The sequence below is a fragment of the Coccinella septempunctata genome, chromosome 1 (genome assembly GCF_907165205.1).
Source record: "Coccinella septempunctata chromosome 1, icCocSept1.1, whole genome shotgun sequence".
In the NCBI taxonomy this organism is placed as follows: domain Eukaryota; kingdom Metazoa; phylum Arthropoda; class Insecta; order Coleoptera; family Coccinellidae; genus Coccinella; species Coccinella septempunctata.
The window spans coordinates 59,927,933-59,949,882 of NC_058189.1; the positions used below are offsets into that span (position 1 = coordinate 59,927,933).

General features: G+C 35.3%; 1 protein-coding gene across 1 annotated transcript; it reads right to left on the reverse strand.

Annotated features, from left to right (window-relative positions):
* Positions 1 to 4,197: 4,197 nt before the first annotated feature.
* Positions 4,198 to 21,289, reverse strand: LOC123314709 (tryptophan 5-hydroxylase 1). The gene is made up of 8 exons (XM_044900021.1): positions 21,034 to 21,289; positions 16,287 to 16,620; positions 14,131 to 14,296; positions 13,670 to 13,720; positions 11,554 to 11,835; positions 11,370 to 11,496; positions 8,916 to 9,145; positions 4,198 to 4,460 (listed from the first exon to the last, which is right to left on the reverse strand). The coding sequence occupies exons 1-8, from the start codon at positions 21,133 to 21,135 to the stop codon at positions 4,211 to 4,213; spliced, it is 1,542 nt and encodes a 513-aa protein (XP_044755956.1). The 5' UTR covers positions 21,136 to 21,289; the 3' UTR covers positions 4,198 to 4,210.
* Between the last annotated feature and the right edge of the window lie 661 nt (positions 21,290 to 21,950).

The following is a 21,950-nucleotide window of genomic DNA, read 5'->3' on the forward strand; positions in this document are numbered from 1 at the left end:
AGGGATCGAATTTAAAGATTCCTGCGATTTTTTCGTTGTCGGCATCGATTTCACCGGGTACTTAAATGTCATCTCCCAGGAAAACACCTAGTTAACGGCGTGCCTGCGAGGAAGTTGAAGGTTGTAATATGTTCACGGCAAACTCGCAGGTTCAACTTTATCGTTCTGTGGTTGGAACTATAGAAAGTGTTGGTTGTCTTTGTGGCCAGATATCAAGCATCCATAGACATAGAATCTCTATGTCTATACAAGCATCATAAGATATCATAACTGGGATGTCAATAAGTCTTGAATGGACTATATGTCCATCATTTCTGATATTAATCATGGACTGCTTAACTACTTTGGTACGAACACATATCTAATGCGTGAGAAACACAGTCTAGAACAATATGTGACAGATTGGTAACAAGTGGCAGCAAGTATGGAGGGCATGCAAAGGAAGAAAATCGAATCTTCGACAAAATTCTTGCGCAACATTGTTACGAAATTCTGTGCATGTCTATCTATGCCCTGTTTTTCGAAACCCATTAATATGGAGAGTAGAGAGAAGGAGAACGATCGCTGCTTTGAGACCACAGATTTTTTGTCCCCTAAAATATGTACCAATAGGGTACATTTTTGTTTTGCCAACAGGCGCGCTGGCCATCACGAGAGTGCGAAATTTTGATTTACACAAAACAAATTGTAGTTGGCTCGTTGGCTGAGTGAACTGTTTCCCTGGTGACAGATGATAGGAATATTATTATTTTCGATTTTTGATAAGAGAACAACATATGACCATGGTGAAATGTTGAAGCGTGCGCTAGTATAAGAGTGTTTTGACATCGGAAAGAAAACGAGAAGACATAAAATTTCCGAGAGCATTTTTGAGAGAAAATTGGAAAAAACCTTATCTCAAGAATCGACTCCGAATCAATTTGTGTGTCAAGAGCACTTTTGCGATGAAAATATCAAAAAGATGATGGATTCATAATAAACGAAATCGAAATTGTCATCCCTCGTGAGAAGTTGACTCTTCTGAATAAGAATATCTAACCAATAAAACTACATGGTTCAGAAGAAAATATTCTTGAAGAATTTTGTTGGCATAACATAATATATGGTTTATATCGGTTTTCAGCTGAGTATTGGCAACAGAATCTACTCTAATACCTAAGTGATAAATCTGAGACTGCTACCTTTTGTTGTCTTGATGTGTACTACTCCTCACTACGGATTTATATAATTTTGAAGATTACGGTAAACCAACTAACATAGCTGCTTTCAATAAACAATGATAAACAAAAGTAGGTACAATTTTTTTGATCAGTGATTTCTTTTGAATTTCATTGATTTCGACTTGCATTTTATTGCATATAATTCAGAGAACTCATATTTAATATAGATTTGAAGAAAGGTATTTGAAAAATCATCAGAAAAACCACGATGACACATAACCTAAAATAAAACGAAGGCTGTTCATTTCAAACTGACGCTTGAATCCCCACCCCTTATCGATACCCGCTGCAATCGCAGCGACACCTATCCTACGTTTCCCGTTTTCGGGGACACATTTTTAGTACGTCGATCGTTCTCCTTCTCTCTACTCTCCATACCCATTAATCAGATCTTTCTGAAAGCAACTCTTGAATTACTGCAGTTTATTTATTCAATGGTTTGAGAAATCACATCAAAAAAGATCAATAAAAAAAAACTGAAAAATATCTGCATTATTTGGAATTATTGAATGACAGGGTAGGTTTTCATAGAAACTATGGCAGATATTTGTGAAATAATGGTATGAATTATTGACAGACAAAACTAAGTTCCATAACTTGCACTAAGCTATCAATGAATCTTCAATTTCCTTCCTTGTAGTAATCTCATATTCTCATATCTCTTCACAAAATTCTCAACTATGACATTAAAGTACCACAATGTGCGTGAAGAAAGTTTTCAAAATCAGCTGAAATTAACCAAGAAACATGGGTGATTAATCTTCACAATAACATAATACAACAAGGTATCTTTCAACTTGGCAGCATCTTTTGTTCAAATCTTGTTAATGAAAGGAAATGATTGGCTATTATTCTTTGTAAAGGTTGAGCTCTGTTGGGAAAAAGAAACACTGCATGTTTCGTCATATACTGGGTCATTCTTCATCAAATATACAGAGTGAGTCTTTGACTCTTAAAAATATTTTAACAGTAGATTAATGAGGTCAAAAGAAACACTTTATCTTAAGCCATTTTTCCAATTCGGCCCTAATAAATAGATATAGACATTTCAAGTTTAAATAATGAGCTGTGCAACCCCTAAAAAACAAATTTACCTTCAGAATAACTAGCTAAATTTGTGACACTACACATCTGTGGATCTTTTAAACAAAGTTGTATTCAGCCAAAGTGCCCAATTTTTCAAATTTTACAAATACTTTTTGATTTTTGAACATCAAATTACTCGAAAACGGCACATTATACGAGAAAATATAAAGAATACTATTATAGTATTTTACAAAACGTTCAAATATTCATTAGATAACGTTCCACTTAGTTTCAAGAGTTGAGTTCTTTAAATTTTCGTATTTTAATGGTATACGTAATGGTCATAAAGAGAAAACTGGAAGTCGTGGGTGATATCTTGTGTTCGAAAAAGATTCATCAAATAAATGAAAAACTATATTCCGAAATTCATTTCATTGGATGAAACTGTTTGTGAGATAGAAATAAAAATAACATTTTTTATGGTTTTTCAACAGCCTGTATCTTTTAAACCGAGCCGATTCGGGAAAAATGCTGAAGGAAAAAGTGTTTCTTTTGACCTCAAGAATCTATTGTTGAAATATTTGTAAGAATCAGAGAAGGATCTCTTCCTCATGAAAAAATAAGTGCTCCAGAGTGAGTGTTAAGTGTTAATCTTTATTAATGGATTTGATCTGGCTCTCAGATTGAACCACAGCTTAAGAGAAGAAATTTTCCGTGAAAATTCACTACTTAATGATTTCTTTCAGTTGCTCTTCAAATTATCTCATCGTTTTATTTTGACCACAAATGTTTTTCCATATTTTCGTATTTCAAATTCAATTCAGATATATCCTGATTAAGAAGGTCGTTTGATTTTAAAAATTTATTATTTGAACTATAATAATGACTAAAAACTACCCGAGAATTAGATCAATGAGTAAAATATCTTATTTCCCTTCCCACAGATTGTTGAGTTTGTTGTCGAAACTATGAATAGATATAAAGTGAGATACATCAGTGAGGTACATCAGCTCTTGGGTCAATATTTTGTCATTGAACGCTTTTGTGTTTAGTTGAGGATGGGGAAATAAATAATTTCATCGTATCATTGCTCTCAAAATTTTATTCACATCTGACATAAAAGTAGGATGGATCACATGCTAACAATTCAATGCATAATTAATCCTTCTTAATTTTGACATGATTGCAGTCTAATTTAGGCAAGAATAAGCAAGCAAGTTCTTTCCCACAAGATTACAAGAAGCTACTACTTTTTCGACCGACCAAATTCAATAATAAAACAACAATAAAATTTTACATATTTCCCTGTTGTAGCAAAATTCTATTATTGGGACTTTTTCAGAACGTCAACTTAACCAAAATTATAAACATTTCAAGCTCTGCATTAATAGATTTTCCCAAACAAAATATAATCTTTCAATGAGTTATTAAATGTCGAAATTGAATAAACAAAACTGTCTATTGTTGGTATTTTGGGAGAATCCTGAAATGGGATTCCCTTAACAGGGAATGACCTGAAATGTTCACAACCCAAAACTCTTGGTTGAGTGGACCTTCAGAGAAGTCTAATCTATCTGATAATTTCAAGAGTATATACAAGTGTCCTACGCTCGCCTTAAGGACCTATACGTTTTTCAAGAATCGAGTAAGTATGTATTCTGAAAATTCTCTCTTTCATCTCATTCTATTTGCTTTGAAAGATTTTATCCTATGATTTTCGGAAAAAAGATAGCTTTAGTTCTACGTTTTCAAACTTATGTTTCTGACAACTTGAGAAACCAAATGCTCAGATTCAAAAAGCAATTATTGGATGAAATTAGTGGGAATCAAGATTCATTTGAAGAAATAAATTAGTCTTTGACGATTGTAGATTGAGAATTGCAATACATTTTGATATTGGTATATCCTTTAAATGTTTAGTGTGTAGTTTATGAAGCATATTTTCCTTTAGTTTTTAGACATTGTTATTGGTGGTCATTGTCTCCTCCATTCTCCACCTGTAGACCCTTACGCAGAAGTTCTTCGAAACGATGAATATCCAAGTTGCCATCTCGTTCGCTGATCTTTTTCAAGGCGCTGTTGACAATGCACAAATCACCCCGTAGCTCGGATACGACAGCCTCAATTTTTTGCTCGTTGCTCAAAACTTCAACGCTTTGGGTGTATGGATTGAAACGGACACCAAAGGGGCGGTGAATCTTCTCTGCAAAGGCCCTAAGAAATTTTTGTTTTAGTTTTAAGCGCTTAAGATTTACCAGTTCAATTAAATCATCGAGGCATACATTTTTTGTGAATCTCTAGGTGCTCCATATCGACCATGAAATAAATAAAATCTGAATTTCCTGATCTCACTTCGGTATGACACGAGTCATACTACATTCCTGGACAAACAAAATGTTCCCCGAATTCATTTCAAAATAACTTTCGAGGGTGTGCATCGATTTTGATAATTTTGCTGTGTATTGGTAGCCTACTTCGTCTAGTTCATCATCTGATGTCGAGTCTGCAAGAATTTCAAAAGAATTTGATGGTATACAGGATAGAACTGAAATATGCAATTTCCTCTTAACTCCTGAACATCCAATGGAGGTAATTAGTGACGCAATGATGGGCCTTCGAATGAGTTTTTGAAGCCTGATCTTCTCTAACATTTTCTAGTTCAATTCACGTCAATCGCTCTTTCCTGATAGAAAAAACGATTTTTCATATGAAACTGTGCAATTTATAACATTAAGGATAAAACAAGAATATACACATGAAATGCTGAAAAATAAATACATATACAAATACTAGATCAAATGGGCTACAAATCGATGCACACATTGAAAAGTTATTTCAAAATGAATTCGGTGAAAATTTTTCTGTCCGGTTTTTTTGTCCAGGGAGTGTAAATGTCTCAAATTACATAACATCAAGAGAAAAACAGATATCGAATGGTCCAATTATTGAGAAACATATTTCCCACATTCCACATCATTACCTGCACTATTCTGAATAGAAATCGAAAATTCTTTGGACTGAATATCTGGTTTAATGTTCTAATGCAAATATCAACGACGATTTACTGTCTACCGGACAGTTCACTTTACCATCTAATTGAAATAATTATCTAGAAACGAAGCACCATTTCAATGATCTCATATTCTCACTTATCTCTAGAAGACTATAAGTGTGTAATGTCTAAGAGTGCCACTTTTCAAAGGTTAAAGCAAGCAAGATTTCTGTACATAACGATAATGAAACTAACGACAATTGGGCAATAGTGTCTTCTACGTATGCGTTTATCGTTAGGAACATTCTCATACTCATATTTTCGGCAATTGCATGAGTAAAGATGGGCGTCATAATTATTGTTCATATCACAGATTCACCGCATCAATATTTTTTTCGCAATCTTACACTTTCACCGTGAAATACCAATTGGATGCGGCCTCATGTTTGTCGTTAGAATTATCTGAATGAATGTTGCCGGAGGCGGGATGGCGGTTTTATCTAAGTGTTTCTTTTATTTCTGACTTGATTGAAGGAGGTACGGACCCATTGATTTTTCATGAGTGTTGTGAAAGCAACACTCTGCGTTGATTGCCGCCTAAAAGGATGTTTATCAGGGGATGTGGAGAAAGGGGAGTTGAATAAAACTTCGGGGAGGGTTGATCAAGGCATGGATTATGTATCTTTTCATCCTTCAGGTACTTTTTTTTTACCACTTTTACGTTTTTGGGCTTGACCACAATACTTCTATGAAATGAAATAATCGAAGTAGATTAAAATGTGGCAGTTCCAAATAAAATGTTCAATATTTTCAACTTCTCGGATCTAGCACAAAAAATGAATTATATCCCACTCAGTGGCGGCTCGTGAGGTTCAGGTGCGGTAATGCGATATATTGACTAACTCATGTAAATATCCGGGGAAAATTTTAAACTTTACTGCCTTTTCAAATGCTCTTGCATCTCTGAATCACACTTAAAATAATAGATTGAAAGTTTCTTAGAAAAAAAAAGTAGCAGTCTACGAAAAGACAGTTCTTGTTCTGTTAAATGGCAAATTACGTCAATCAAGTAAATAAACCAATCGATTCTTCCTAACATCTTCATTATATAATTCCAATTATATTATACAGACATTTTCAGAGCGTCTTGTGTAGATATCCCCCTGAAATTTTGTCAGTCCCTGGTTAGATTTGATCATTTGATGGGTTTGAATTAAACATCATTTCAAGAATAAACACTGCTCAACATTTGATAGGGATCCCGTACAAATTTCTCTTTTCAACTCAAGTTAAGTTATCTGAATTATCCGTTTATGTATTCTTTTGGAGAAAACTGCTGACCAACTTAGTTTCAGAACTTCAATACTATACAGGGTGAGTCTTTGACTTTGATTTCTTTGACTCGTACAAATATTTCAACACTAGATTGTTGAGGTCAAAAAAAGGCTCTTGAAAAACCATAAAAAAATTTTATTTTTAGTTATGCCTCACGAACGTTTTTATCGAATGAAATGAATTTCGGAATATAGTTCTTCATTTTAATTGAAAAGTATTTGTGAAACTCGAAAAATTGGGTTCTTTGACCGAATTTTTTTTAAGAGATCCACAGAAGTATATTATTACAGATTTAGCTATTTGTCCTAAAGGTAATTTCGTTTTTCCAGGGGTGGCATAGATCATTATGAAAACCTAAAATGGCCTTATTTTTTTATCAGGGCTGAATCCGAAAGAATGGTATAAGAAAGTGTTTATTATGACCTCAAGAATCTACTGTTAAAATATTTGTACGAGTCGCAGACTCACCATGTATAGATATCAAATTCAGCTAGGCATGCATAGATAAGTATTTTCTTGTGTAACAAAAATATACGCTTTATTCATTCATGTTCAAGAAATTTACAGGATGTATTTGAAGGTGAACTGATCAAAATGAAGCGTTTCGCCAAAAATCAGCTATATAAAACTTTCAAAATGACAAAGTTGGAAAAAAATTGAAAATGATTACTGAAATAGATCCTAATACGACCCTAGACCGTTTTTTAGCTGAATTATCGCAAAGCAGTGGGAAAAAACTTATCTCTTGATTCGACGATGTGGTTTCGTTTAGGAAATTGGCATGTTCGCGATATTTACGTGGTAATGAAAATGGAAACTTAGGTTTGTCCTCATTATTTTTTAGTAACTAACACGATTTTTTGATATGGCTCATTTCGATACCAACTGATAGAGGAGACTTAGGACACAAGTGTAAAAAATAGGATAATACTTCAAAATCTCACCAATAAAATTCGTCTAAATTATTCACGAATTTTTTCACAATGAGCATAACAATCTTCTTGTTCGAACAGTCGAACAATCGTTGTAAAAATGGAATGAAATGGGGAAACATCATAGCACTTTTTCAACATAACTTACATAAGCACTTTCAAGAAACTGCCTCGATTTTTTACAATTTTTTTCACCCTAAATTGCACGATACAAAAATTATGATTCTCTCAAAAAAAACTTGATGCATCTAATCCGATGAACTTGGTACTGAACCATTCATTGTCTAGTCATATGTGTATGTTTTGTTTCGTTTTTGCGATGCCGGATGAAATTTTGTCGAACTTCTGGGGGTTGTCTCTCAGCCATCTTGGATATTTTATGTAGACAATTTTTGGTGAAACGACATATTTTGATGAGTTCTAACTTCTGTCAAAAAAAGCCTCACCTTTGAAAACATCATACCATTTAAATAAGTCGATTTAAAGACAAAGTGAATTGGAGATGAACATTTTTCGTAAATCATTAATTTGATACTACGTGTCAATTGTGAACATTTCAGTTGAGGTATTGAAAACATATGTTTATATCGTCAACAAAGAAACTATAAGCTGAGGCTTTCACATGAGCATGGGCGTAGCCAGTTATTTTTTTTGAGTGGAACGCTCCATGTTGTTTTATGCTTGCTCGTTCTAAATTTTAGTCGATTTCAGTACCTGGCATGGGGAGCACCGAGAACTCTAGAGAGGGCCGTGCCCACCTTGGCCCCTATCTTTCTACGCCCATGCACATGAAACTAGCGACGAGACAAGACTAGAACCAACGAGATAAGACCAGGAACTATACGAGTTGAGACAAGACTTCAGGTCACATCTTCGAGAAGATATGGCACGCCATGAACTCTCGTCGGGACTACGAAAGCCTCGTCGAGAATCCAAAAGCTTCGTCGAGACTATAAAAGTCTCATCGAAACTACGGAAGCCTCGTCGGAACCACGAAAGTCTCGTCGATAGTATGAAAGTATCGTTGAGAATATGAAAGTCTCGTCGAGAGTAGGGAAGTCTCGTCGAGAATCCGAAAGCTTCGTCGAGACTATAAAAGTTACATCAAAATTACGAAAGTCTCGTTGGAACCACCAAAGTCTCGTCGATAATATGAAAGCTTCGTCGAGACTATAAAAATCACATCAAAATTAGGAAAGTCTCGTATAGACTAGGAAAGCCTCTTCGAGATAACAAGCTTCTCGACGAGGCTATAAAATTCCCGTCGGGACTACGAAACTATCATCGAGCCTAAGGAAATCTCATTTCATTGATCTCTTGATTGTGGCCGACATTATCACAGAAAACAACCGTTTGATTTGAATACTTTATGGTCATTATTATTTCCAGATTCGAAGGTTCCCGACTCACCTCATCTTCTCTTTGGCCTCCTCGAAGGAATCGGTGTACCAATAGCCGTGCTGGTAGGACGTGATGATGCATTCCTGCTTGCAGGTCTCGTTCGGGTCGAATCTTCTTATTTTGTCCGTATGAGTTATGGCGTGCGTCAGTTCGGCCACAGAGCTGAGCAGGCCGGCACCGTAAACTTTCATTTCTCCGTTTTGTTTGCACAACCCAAATTCTATTGTGAAAAAGTACAACTGCAACAAGGATATAATTCACGTCGGTGGGCATAAATCGGAGAGAAATCGGCAGGGAAGATTTTGGGTGCGGGCAGTCTGATCGTACGATGATAATTGTTCGCGGAAACACCTGGAAATGACCGACATACGGTTTTGGGACTCCTGCGGTGATTCACCGCATCGGTAATTTGAACTTGATTCATAATTAATACGTCTAGTGTCTATCGTAGGTATCTGTTTTAATATGTGCTTTCGGTTTCTCATTGTTTTGATTTGGTATTTATAACTAGCGTTCCAAAAAAGTTGTCGTCAAGTGGGCTATGGAATTATAAGGTTGATGTACAGGGTGAGTCTTTGACTCATAGTAGATTCTTGAGGTCAAAAGAAACACTTTTTTCCTATATCTACCATTTCTTCCGAATCAGCTCGGTTTAAAAGATACAGGCTGTTGAGAAACCATAAAAAAATGTTATTTTTAGTTCTATCTCACAAACAGTGTTATCGAATGAAATTAATTTCGGAATATAGTTTTTCATTTATTTGATGAATCTTTTTCGAACACAAGAAATCACCCACGTTTTCCAGTTTTCTCATTATGACCATTACTACCATATATGTACCTAAATACCAAAAACTCAAAGAAACCAACTCAAGTTGGACGTTTTCTAATGAATATTTGAACGTTTTGTAATATAAAAGTATTCTTCATATTTTCTCGTATAATGCGCCGTTTTCGTGTAATTTGATGTTCAAAAATAAAAAATATCTGTGGAATTCGAAAAATTGGGTACTCTGACTCAATGCAACTCTGTTTAAAAGATGCACAGATATGTAGTGTCATAGATTGCTCATTATTCTGAAGGGAATTTTGTTTCTCCAGGGGTGGATTGGGTCATTATAAAAATTTAAAATGGCTATATCTTTTTATCAGGGTCAAATCGGAAAAAATGATTAGGAAGAAAGTGTTTCTTTTTACCTGGAATATTCGTACGTGTCAAAAAGACTCACCCTGTAGAGAAAGAGAGAGCTAGCCAAAAATAGCAAAATATAGAGGGTGTTTGAAAAATTGAACATCCTAAGATATGTAGTGTCATAGATTCAGCTTGATTATTTGAAAGGAATTTTGTTTTTCTAGGGGTGGCTTAGCTCATTATGAAAACTTAATGAATGAATGAAAACTCAATATATCTTTTTATCAGGGCCGAATCGAAAAAAAATGGTATGGGAATAAAGTATTTCTTTTTACCTCAAGAATCTACTGTTGAAATATTCGTACGTCTCAAAGACTCACCCTGTATATTCGTGGTCAGTAGATAAAAAGCTAGCCAAGAATAGAAAAATATATTTGAACATTTGAACAAATGAAGATTCGCAGATATGTAGTGCCATAGATATAGATTGTTATTTTGAAGGGAATTTTGTTTCTTCCAGAATGAAAGATTATGAAAACTTAAAATGGCTATATCTTTCCATCAGGGCCGAATCGGAAAAAATGGTATAGGAATAAAGTGTTTCTTTTCACCTCAAAAATCTACTGTTAAAATATTCGTAAGTGTCAAACTCTCACCCCATATATTCGTGGTCAGTGGAGAAAGAGCTAGCAAAAAATTGAAAGATATAAAGGATGTTTCATTAAAAAAAAATGAAGTTGCCTTCGATCTGTACTTTACAATCACTTGATTTCGTATAGCTCTTGTGGAAAACATATTTTCGTATAATGAAAATGATAACGCCTTAAAAGGAAGGCAGTTAATAATAATAAGAATAAAAGGAAATATGGGACATATGCTATTGTCTTGGTCTGGGTTCCAAACTGGAGGGGATTGAATCGGTTCACTTTTCAAACTGAGTGTCGCTCTGAGTTACTGCCGTTACTGGATAGTACTCAGTACCACGTGCCAGTATTGAATAAGGGTCCGTCAATTCCAGACGTTACTCCATCGAAAAATAAGCTATTATGTTGCTCTGACGAGGTCAAACGATACCGAAACCATGGTCAGCATCTGCTTATCTTCGATGGCCCTGACGATGGCAAATTGGCTAGCTCATTCAGATCATAACACCTGTCGATATTCATATCGGCGGGTGGTATGCATCTGAATTAATTATAAATATTTTTGTATCTCTATTTGTAACAAAGATGAAGAGAGAGTCAAATCATACAGAAAAACCCGGTACCACAACGCTAATCTTTCTCGGGCTGCAGATTGCACAGGCGTAAACTCGAAATTTTCCTACTCACCGTCGCCAATTTGTTAACATCCTCCTCAGAAGCCCCAAGTGTTGCCAGTCCCAATTCTTGAGAGAACTGTGCAAAGCTGGGATTTGCTAACAGCGGCATATGCCCTAGAAGTTCATGGCAGCAATCCCTGAAGAACGTTGTTCGATAAATAGTGACATTCCCATCGCTTCGATCAAATACTCACGGTTCCGGTGTATAAAATGGATCAGAGGAATGACGGATGTACTGGGTGCAGTGGAACAGCCTGAAAGCCAGACCAGACAGGAAGTCCCTTGGACTGAGATAGCCAGCTACGGGCCTCAGCTGAAAACCCGTCTTCCTCTTTAAGAAGTTGTTGACGTCTTGAAGCTGAGGGATATTATCTTCCCTGTAACCGCAATACTTGACCAGTTGGGGCCAGTTTTCCAAGTATTCCTTGCAGGCGTGCTTGAGATAGAGCTTGTGAAGCTCCCTGAAGACAGTGCCCCTACCAAGGATGGCGAGATATGAGAGGTTATCAGGTTACAAGTGCTAAGTATTTGTCATTTGATGAATTCCGCCAAAGTGGATCAAAAACAAATTGAAGCCCTTTTCAAAGTAAAATTCCCCATATTAATGGCTTCACGAGAATGTATTGATATCTAGTTAACCTAGACCAGTTCCATGCATAAAAAAAATCTTGTGTTACCATAGTAACGAACAATAACTCATTAGAAGTGTCAGTGTGAAGTTTGAGGTCAAAAAAGTGAACCAGAGTTACGCAATAAATTAAAAGAAAGAAGATGTCCACCGAAATTGTATTTAAAAGGGTTAAGAGGTAAGCAGACTCACGAAGATATGCTTAATACCCTTGGTGATCAATGTCCTTCGTTTGCGACTGTGAAAAATTGTACTGCAAGCTTCAAAAGAGGTAAATTTTCCATTGAAGATGATGACTGATCGGGAAGGCCAGTTTCTGTGTGAGTCCCCGAAAATATCGATGCAGTTCATGACATAATTTTATCAGAATGTCGAATTGGGCTGAAACGGATATCTGAAGCACTGAATATTTCATACGAACGCGCTCATCATATAGGTAGTTCACGTCAATTTGGACATGAGAAAAATTGCTGCAAAATGGATCACCAAGTGTTTGAATCGCGTTCGATCTGTGCTCGATTTGAAAACGATGTAGACTTCTTAAACCGAATTGTTACTATGGATGAGAGTTGGGTACATTTCTATGATCCAGAAATAAAGCAACAATCGATGGAATGGCGACACTCTGGTTTTCCAAGACCTAAGAAGTTTCATTTCTAAAAATCTGCTGGAAAAGTTCTTGCTTCAGTTTTTTGGGATTGCCATGGAGTAATCATGATTGATTTTTTGGATGAAGGTAGAACAATAACTGGAATTTACTATTCGACATTACTGACCACTCTTCGGGAAAAAATTAAAGAGAAAAGACGCGGAAAGCTATCCGAAGGTGTTTTGTTTTTGCAGGACAACGCCCCTGCACACAAATCTCATGTTGCCATGCAAAAAATTCGTGATTTAGGGTTTGAAATACTAGAACACCCCCCTTGTTCACCATATTTGGCTCCATCCGACTATCATCTCTTTCCTCAACTGAAAAAAAGTTTAAAAGGTCGTAAATTTTCTTCCAACGAGGGGGTAATAAAAGCTGTGGAGGTCTGGTTTGCAGAGCAAGAAGAAACATTTTTTTTTAAAGGTCCACAGACGTTGCAGGTTCTCTGTAATAAATGTATTCAATTAAGAGGAGAATATGTTGAGTAATGAAATATTTTGACATTGAAATTTTGTTTGGTTCCATAGTAATCTAAGAATTTTTCAATATATCCTCGTAGCTATGCTCCGTTTGAAGAAGATACATTGCCCGTTTTAGCAGCGTTATCGACTAATCGAGATGACATTATGAACCTATTTAGACCTTCTTCATGAAAAGTTTACCGATGCGTTGCGTGTCTGACACTTCATAAATCACTATAAAAAAATAAAATATCAATTAAAGTGGATAAACCTTGTGTTCGAAAGTATCCATAACTTGGAGTGGGCATCCAAATGAATTCAACGCCTCTTGCCAATCATTATAGCAATAAATATATGAGGCTACTAAGTGATTCTCTTTATGGATTCTCGATTTATAGACCGACCAAGTTTCCAGCCAATGTTTATTGCTGCTATTTACGATTTCGAGATATTACTCAATTTTTAAGTATGATTGACAATACTTAAATGATTCAAGTTGAGTGAAAACAAGATATATCTCAATTGTTCGAAAAAATATGAGAAATGTATTAAATTGATTTTATTATACTTACCATGTTTTTATTTCCTCATCCGTATATTTGACTGTAGGAATTGGCTGTCCACTTTGAGACAAAATTAGATTAAAATTTTTCTTGGGTAAAAGAGTTTCAAAAAATGTGTAAGATCTGACGAGCAAATAAATTCTGTAGGAAAATTTTAGGAATAGTTACTCTGAATTCCACTAGTTTTACTTCACCCACTTGATGATGTTTTTTTTTTTCGAGCGAAACATCAAAAAAATCAGATTTTCTCATCTTTCATAAGAAGAAATATACAGGGTGAGTCTTTGAGTCGTACAAATATTTCAACACTAGGTTCTTGAGGTCAAAAGAAATACTCACCCTATATATCTATGCTCTCTTAGAAATTTGTCTCTCCCAACCTTGTTGAATTCAATCATTTTCTGTTATGGCTATGCGTTTATGCTCAACTGTTCTTTGATTATTTCAGATCTTTCGAAAATTTAACTTACTATTTATGATTGTTCGCTATTCTGGCAAAGTGCTCCCTACGTTCTCTATACACTGGGTCCTTGAAACCAGGATGATCCGCATCTAAAGCTGATCCATATCTCAAAACATTCTGTGCTAGATCCAAATCTTGAATTCGTTTTGGAAACCATGGTACGTCTTCGAAATCTGCAGGAAATGTAAACAGTGTGACACAGGAACAGAATTGGTCATAACAAGTATAGGATGGAATAGGGATTAATAATAATTGATAGAGATATTATGAATGTAATATATGAGAAGTAGCTCAAAAAGAAAGGTACAGTTTTCCACATCAAAAGTTTGATGAGCATGTAACGAAAACCCCTACCAAAGAAGAACACTGAAAATAAATTCCAATCATAGAAAGATCCGGATAACCTATTTCCTTGATTCAGCTACGGCCTACTATGTTATCACGATTCTAGTCCAAACATCTTCATAATATGGAAATGAATCTAACACGAGATACGAGAATCTATTTGAATAAATTCTTCACACTATAGTGAAATTCCTAACAAAATCGGACATCTGGTTTCGAAGTTATGTAGAGACAAAGAATCAAAAAAACAAACTAACTGCACATTTATAATATTAAGGATCTCAAGGCCATCCTATATAGTTGGGGAGCCCAAGAGGAAAATCCGGAATTTACTCGAGCTTGTCAGATTACTATAAGGGCAGATAACTTGGACCATGTAGAGTAAATCTACCAAAAATTAGACCTGTATATAGGGGGAATTGTCTAGGACAGCCTGTCAGAAAAGTGAAAAAAACGATCATTGTACAAACTCGAGCCTGTCAGATTAAGATATATGTGTTTAATGGAAAGTATACATTCTTTTAATCTGACAATTTGAGAGTGACGAAAATGTGTAGAGGGCCAAACTTGCAAAAAAAACGTCATCTTGAAGCTAATGATTCAAGAATAACGGAAAAAATATAATCTGACAGTTTCAGCAACCCGAAACAATAAAAATTGGCCATAAAGGTCACAAAAATCAGTTTCTTCGACTTATCTCCACTCCTGGGCTTCAAATTTTTTTCGAAGTCATCATAAAAGTTGTAGGTCATAACATTTTCTATAAATTTTGTCCGAAGTAATTTTTTATACGTTTGAACGTTTTCGAGATATATGTCGATGAATGTATATTAGACTAGGTTTCTACATTGACCTTGGTCTTTTGCATGTGTGGCTAAGCTCGTCGGCCTTATCGCCCTCTAACTCGAAAACGGTAAAGAGTATGTGAAATTGCTTCAGATAAAAGTTATATAAAATTTTATTATCTACCACTTTCTTACTGAATACATAAACGAGTAGAGGTACATGAAGGGAGATATTTAAAAAAATGACTTGTTATCATCTTCAAACTATATGATTAAGAAAACCCCCCTGATTAATGTGAGATTAATGGGTCAACACGTTTCTTTTTGCATTTTCAAAGGACCGCTGTGACCTTGCATTACGTCCGAATTGTCAGTCTCTTGAAAAGTTGCTTCCTTTGGGTCCAATTAACATTATTCTCTAAAAATCTGACACGCTCGAAGAAATTTTTTTTTTTACCACTTCCAACACTTCCGTACGGCCAGACCCACCACGCAAACTGTCAGATTAACATGAATTCATTATCAGAGACCCGTAGGGCATAATATACAGTATCTTAATCTGACACGCTCGAGTATGTACACCTGACGATTTTTTTTTTAAATCTTTGAAAACCTGCAAACGCTTTCCCCACCACTGAAAATGCATACATCGTAGAACTTTTTTTTTCCTTCTACCATCTAATCTTCAAAATCCACGACGCTCGAGTATATCCCGATTTAGCATCGTTAACTCCCAACTGATATTGCAGAAAAAACAGGTTACACGACTGGATAGATCTATTGAGGGGACTATAAACTGTCACTATCACTGCGTTCAACATTATCCCAAAGGAGGCATTTCTAAGAGGAAAAACTTTAATTGAACAGTTTCATGATCACGCCTCCTATTTATAAATGAGTATTAAATATCGATCAGCATTCATCTCGACGATCACAAATGGAATCATTGAACCACGTCTGAAACCAGGAATAAGATGAAAAAGTTTCTCCGAAGGATTTCACGAGGCTATCCTAATTCAACGTATAAATTTACCGAAACTTGCGGTTGCCGATAGCGGGATAGGGGGCGAGAACTCGTTCTCCCTCTTCTGATAAGACCCTATCACCATAGTCTGGACCTCTCTCCGCAGAAGGACGCCAACCTGTTGCAGCTGATGCATATCGCATTCGATATCCACGAAGAAATCGGACTCATTCTCGGTGGTGTTGGAAGGACGGGACTCGATATGGAGTAGGTTGATTCCCAGGTCCTGGAACGCTTGAAGTGCTCTCACCAGTCCGCCCACTTGATTTTTCAGAGAGAATATAATGGATATTCTTTCTAGCTCCTTGGACGTCTGTTTGGTTTTCTCCTCCTTAAGAGGGTCCTGGAAGGGAATTGGGGCATTGAATTACGGGATATATTGGCGAATCTGTTCTATGAATTAGGGATTGGTTTGGAACTAAGTGAATTTCTGGGTTCTACAATGAAAGCGTTGGAGAAGTACGGGTGGGCAAAATTTGATGGGATTGAATGGCAGTTCTGTGTCGTAAAAGCTAGGCAAAAATGGATGGCACGTTTCCGACACGATTTCAAAAGATGGATAATGGCAAAAACCGCATCCATCTATCTTCTTTCGTTTTCAAGTTGTTATAAGTGAAAACTCATGTTTAGGCTCTTTGAATTGGTGTCACTGTTTCGTAAAGTTTCAGTGATATCGAAAAACAAATGTTAAATGCAGTGGCGTAGTCAAAGATTTTGTTCAGTCCGCCATTTCAGTGATATAGTGGTAACTTCATTTTTTGAATATAAACCCTATGTTATTTTTACACATACCAGTCCCATATTTTTTCTGATTCAGAATATATAATATACGTCGTGTTTCTAATTGTTCTTTCATTAAAAAAAACTCAATTACTAATTCGGTCAAGTTGGCCGGTCATTTTTATTGATAATATGATAATGAACTATGCGTTTAAGTTGTGTCAGGTTGTGGGAGACTTCGAAGATCAATTTCATTCCGGATATTCGAGAAGATGCTTGGAAAATGAGGAACTTACGAGAATTTTGATGACTACTTCATATTTACCTATACCAGGACTAGCACAGTCTTCTTTATTTGTGAAGGTGTTCGAAAAGGCTGTGGTTCTAGCATTAAGATCTATGTAATAGTTGAAAAGGTTTCGGAATATATTCATTCGAATACAGGTTTACAAAATTTCCTGACAGAGATGAATTCCATATTGGAAAATTTTTCATCCTCTTAAATATCGGGAATGAAAGTGATCTTCAAAGTCTCCCATATTACTAATAATATTGAGGCTTATTCTTTGAAATCTACAAGGTTGTTACAATAATAATATCTGAATAGTAAACCTAATGAAATCCACCACCAACAGAGGCCTGTGTGTGGTGACGTTTATTATATTCCGAATAATATTTATTTATGAATTATTATTATTTATATATTTATATTTAAAAAAAAAAATGAAAGTTGCCAAAAAAGATTATAATCTTTGGTTACCACTATATCGTTGAAGTGGCAGACTGAAAAATCTTTGACTAAGCCACTGCATTCTACATGAAAAATTGTCTCTAGAGTCTAGAACTACAACGTAACATTTGTTTTTCGATATCAGTGAAACTTCATGGAATAGATGCACCAATTCAATGAGTTTTCACTTATCACTCGAAAACAAAAGAAGATAGAGGGATGCGGATGTGGCCATTACCCCCATCTTTTCAAAATCGAGGAGGGAAACGTGAAATCCATTTTCTCTTAGCTCTTATACGGTTACAGAGCTTCCATTTAATCCCATTGAATTTTGCCCACCCTGTACATGGTTGTTTGAGATTGTGCGAGAAGAGTTTTGAAAGGAAAAGGTCACTCAAAATTTTCCCACTTCTGTTTCCTTACAGCATCCTAAACCCTTCAGATTCAAGCTTTTTCTTGATTCTAAAACTAAATAATGATCATGAACAGCTGAGATGTCATTAATTCCATACTACATATCAGCACCTGTATTTTCACAAAATTGTTTCAAAAGTATTCTTCGATTTCCTTACTCAAATTTCAATGAAAAAAATTGGATTTTCAATGTTGTATTACCTAAAGTTTTCATACAGTTCTTGTACATCTGAAAATATGTTTTCGCATTCACCATTTTGCAACTGTTGAGTGTGGATATGTGATTATATACCCCACATTCCAGTACATTCCACGGAATTTCTCGCACCAAAATTCGAGCTGGGAAATAAATTTACCCTTCGGTATGAAGCTTTGTAAAGGAAGCGGTATATTTGAGCGATATAATTGTAAGAAATCTTCGAGGAAAAGAAGGAGAGCGAAAGAAAATTGCCTTAGTATAACAGAAATCATGTGCAAGGTAGTGAAACTTATATTCTCAGAATCCTCCAGACAAATAAACGACGCTAATCATATTACTATATAGGGAAGTTTTTTGTTTCATTATTCGTTATTCGAAATTTTCATAATTGTCATTCTATTCGACAACAGTTCTGTTTTTCAGATCAGTAAAATATGAAATATCAATCTCCTCACTAACACCCATCAAGGTATTTGAAATTTTAAAAAGTTTGCACCTTAAGAAAACTCTTTCAGTAGACATTTGTCAACAAATTGAAATTCTTGATCTTTTATTGTTGCAATGCAAAATCCTTGCATTCTAGTTGTTAAAATTCTGGGTCAACAAAAAATAGGAATTTTGATCAGGAATAGATAGACTCATTTTCGAAAAGGTTTTCTCAAAAAATATATGCAAATTTTTTTTCCTATTTTTCAATATTTTTTTCGATGCAAACCTTCTCCTAACATTTGTTCTCGAATTTGTACTATCCCTCATGAAATGCTCATCAATAAAGTTCATTTGTAAAATATATAAAAATCTCTATAGAGAAAGCCAATAAAGCCATATCAGATCCAACTGATAATTTTCAATGGAATATAGAAATTTGTTGGCTATGATTTGCATTTGTATCAGTTTCTTTTCAAAACCTATTCAATAACTTTTTTTGATGAATATATTTCATTTATCATGAAATACTGTTCTGTCATATATGAAGTATGTTATTTGGAGCTAGGTAAATACTTAGTTTGGACAACGAATTCCATAATTACCAGAGTGTCTCATAGTGACAGAAATCAAATTAAATTTGTTCGATAAATACAATAATGATCAATCAATGGGTTGCAATTTATTTGATTCAATACATTGCGTGTTACGTGTAAAAATTCCTAAATTTATCACTAATTTTCTGAAGAATCCTTCTTTTAGGTTTTTTTTTTCTATCTGTTAATAATGTGTTTCGAATTAATAAATATTCGAAATCTATCAGAAACCTTACCATTCGCATTTTATAATTTTTTTTCATTTAGAATTACAGTTCTTAGCACAGCCTATGCGAAAATTATTTGAAATGGCAAAATCCAACGAGCAATAAATGTGAAGAGACTATGATTAAAAGCCAATAATTCCTAATAATTCCCCATAGGGATTAAAGCTTTCAAACGAATAGTTTTTATAATAGAGATTCACAAAAATACAAATCCGTACATAATTGAGCTATGCAAGTATCGCTAACTTTGGATTTTTCTTTCTTTTTCTTACCAAATTCTTTCAAAATAATAGAAATACAGGATGTAAACGAATTGTTGCGAAAAAAAATTAAGGAATGTTGTCCAAAATGATGTGGGTCTTTCATATGATTTTATTTTGAGCATTCCCTGATTAAGCTCGTCAAAGATGGAACTAGCAGCAACTAGATCAACTAGAGCAGGAACTAGAAAGCAATTTTTAATTTTTTTTCCTAGAAACCGGAAAACTGACAGAACAAAAAAAATACTAGGTCCTTACGTTTGCATAAAAAGTATAGCACTTTTCTATACTCGATTTGATTTATACCAGTGAAGAGGAATTGTAGTTTATCTACACATAGTCAAAAGGAGATGAAGATAAACTACACCTCCTCGTAACTGGTGTAAATTCAATCAGCAAACGAATACAAAAATCTAGTGTAGAAAAGTGCTACACTTTTTATGCAAACGAAAGGACCTAATTTCACGGTAAGCAAAAGCCACCCCTAAATATTGTTTGTACAGAAACATTTTTCCTATTCTTAATATACCAATGAAAAATAAATTTTTGATAGATCGACAGGCGAATAAAATCTCTTGTAGACGGTTTTCGAGAAAAAATATGTAATTTATCAACAGGAATGTAGCGTCAGTTGATCTTAAATATACATAAATAATAGGCGGATATCATACTGATATTATAGGGGAAAACCACCACAATTTTTTTAGTGCCGTTTCGTTCTAATAGAATTTTTGTTCAATTGCATTTTGTATATTGGTTATCTGGTTTGTAAGAAAAAAAATTGCTTTTTAGGCGCCTCTCTAGGGAGCTGTATCGAAGCAGGGGTTGCTCAACCTACACTATTTTTTGACAAGCAATCACCCCTAAAATTTTTTCGCAACCATTCCTATACACCCTGTATAACCACACTAACTTTTCAAAGTGTTTTCGATCACTCAAAAAATCAAAAGAAAATATAGAACTCGATCTTAAATAAGTCAGCTTCAAATTTGAGCAAAAAATTTTCAGTAAATTAAGTGCCAATCTGAGTCATCTACAGCTATGATTATTACAGAGCACCACAGGTGCTGAGTGAAAAATTTTTCCAACTTCTTACAAACCGAAAAAAAGTTCTTAAAAGTTTAAAATTTTCGAGAAAAGTATCCATGATGCATAAAGTAGATGAGAAACTTAGAGGTACTCACCTGATCGAGCGCCTTTTGGATGGGAACTTCGTTCTTGGTGTCCCAATTCTCACCGCTTCTGTAGAGCCAGAGTCCCAGCAGGGGTTTTCCTGAAGCGCTCATCCTTTAATGTTGCTAACGTTAGACTAACAGGTCTGTAGAGAGTTACTCAAGCGGTTCTTTCTTTTGTAGACCAGCATCCCTTGCGCAGGCACTAGGTCTGATTGGCAGAATCAGGGATTTATAGCAGATTCATGAATTTATCCCACGTTCTACTGGTTTCGGGACATTAAATCTATTGAAACTCTGAACGGAGGCAGTAACGCTTTCTATACAGAGAGAGATTATGTTGGCGATGATGAGGAAATTCTATTTCGAGACACTAAATAACCGATTGTTGAGCGTTCCCGCTGCATATCCGGAAAATTCGATTAGCCAAAGTTTCCCATCCCGCCGAATTTTATTTCATTAGTTTTTGATGCTCCGCTCTGGGTTCCTTTCGGATGAGAGTGAAGCTGATTCTGCTTGTATTAGTGAGCACCATGTAGGGATTCACAATAGGGAAGGGAAATGCGAAAGAAATTTTCCTGTGCGAATTTTCAGTCAATTAATCATTTCATTATCAGAACGTATTCTGTAGAAAATTTGTTGGAAAAAAGTGGACTAGTCCCGAAGTTGTCTATCGGAGCTACTCTGGACCCAATGAGTGGCTTCGATTCGACGTTTGGCGAAACAAAGTTCTTCATTGAAAACGACAGCGGCTCTGTTCGGCAGAACCGAATTATGTGTACAGGGTGAGTCTTGGAATCGTACAAATATTTTAACAGTAGATTCTTGAGGTCAAAAGAAACACTTTTTTTCTTTACCATTTTTCCCGAATTGGCTCGATTTCAAAGATACAGGCTGTTGAAGAACCATAAAAAATGTTATTTTCAGTT

Coding starts and splice junctions, on each gene's coding strand:
- LOC123314709 (XM_044900021.1), bottom strand. CDS start 21,135: ATGAGCGCTTCAGGAAAACCCCTGCTGGGACTCTGGCTCTACAGAAGC. Junction 9,146..11,369: donor ATGTTAACAAATTGGCGACG/GTGAGTAGGAAA, acceptor TCCTTGTTGCAG/TTGTACTTTTTCACAATAGA. Junction 4,461..8,915: donor GAGGCCAAAGAGAAGATGAG/GTGAGTCGGGAA, acceptor AAAATTTCTTAG/GGCCTTTGCAGAGAAGATTC.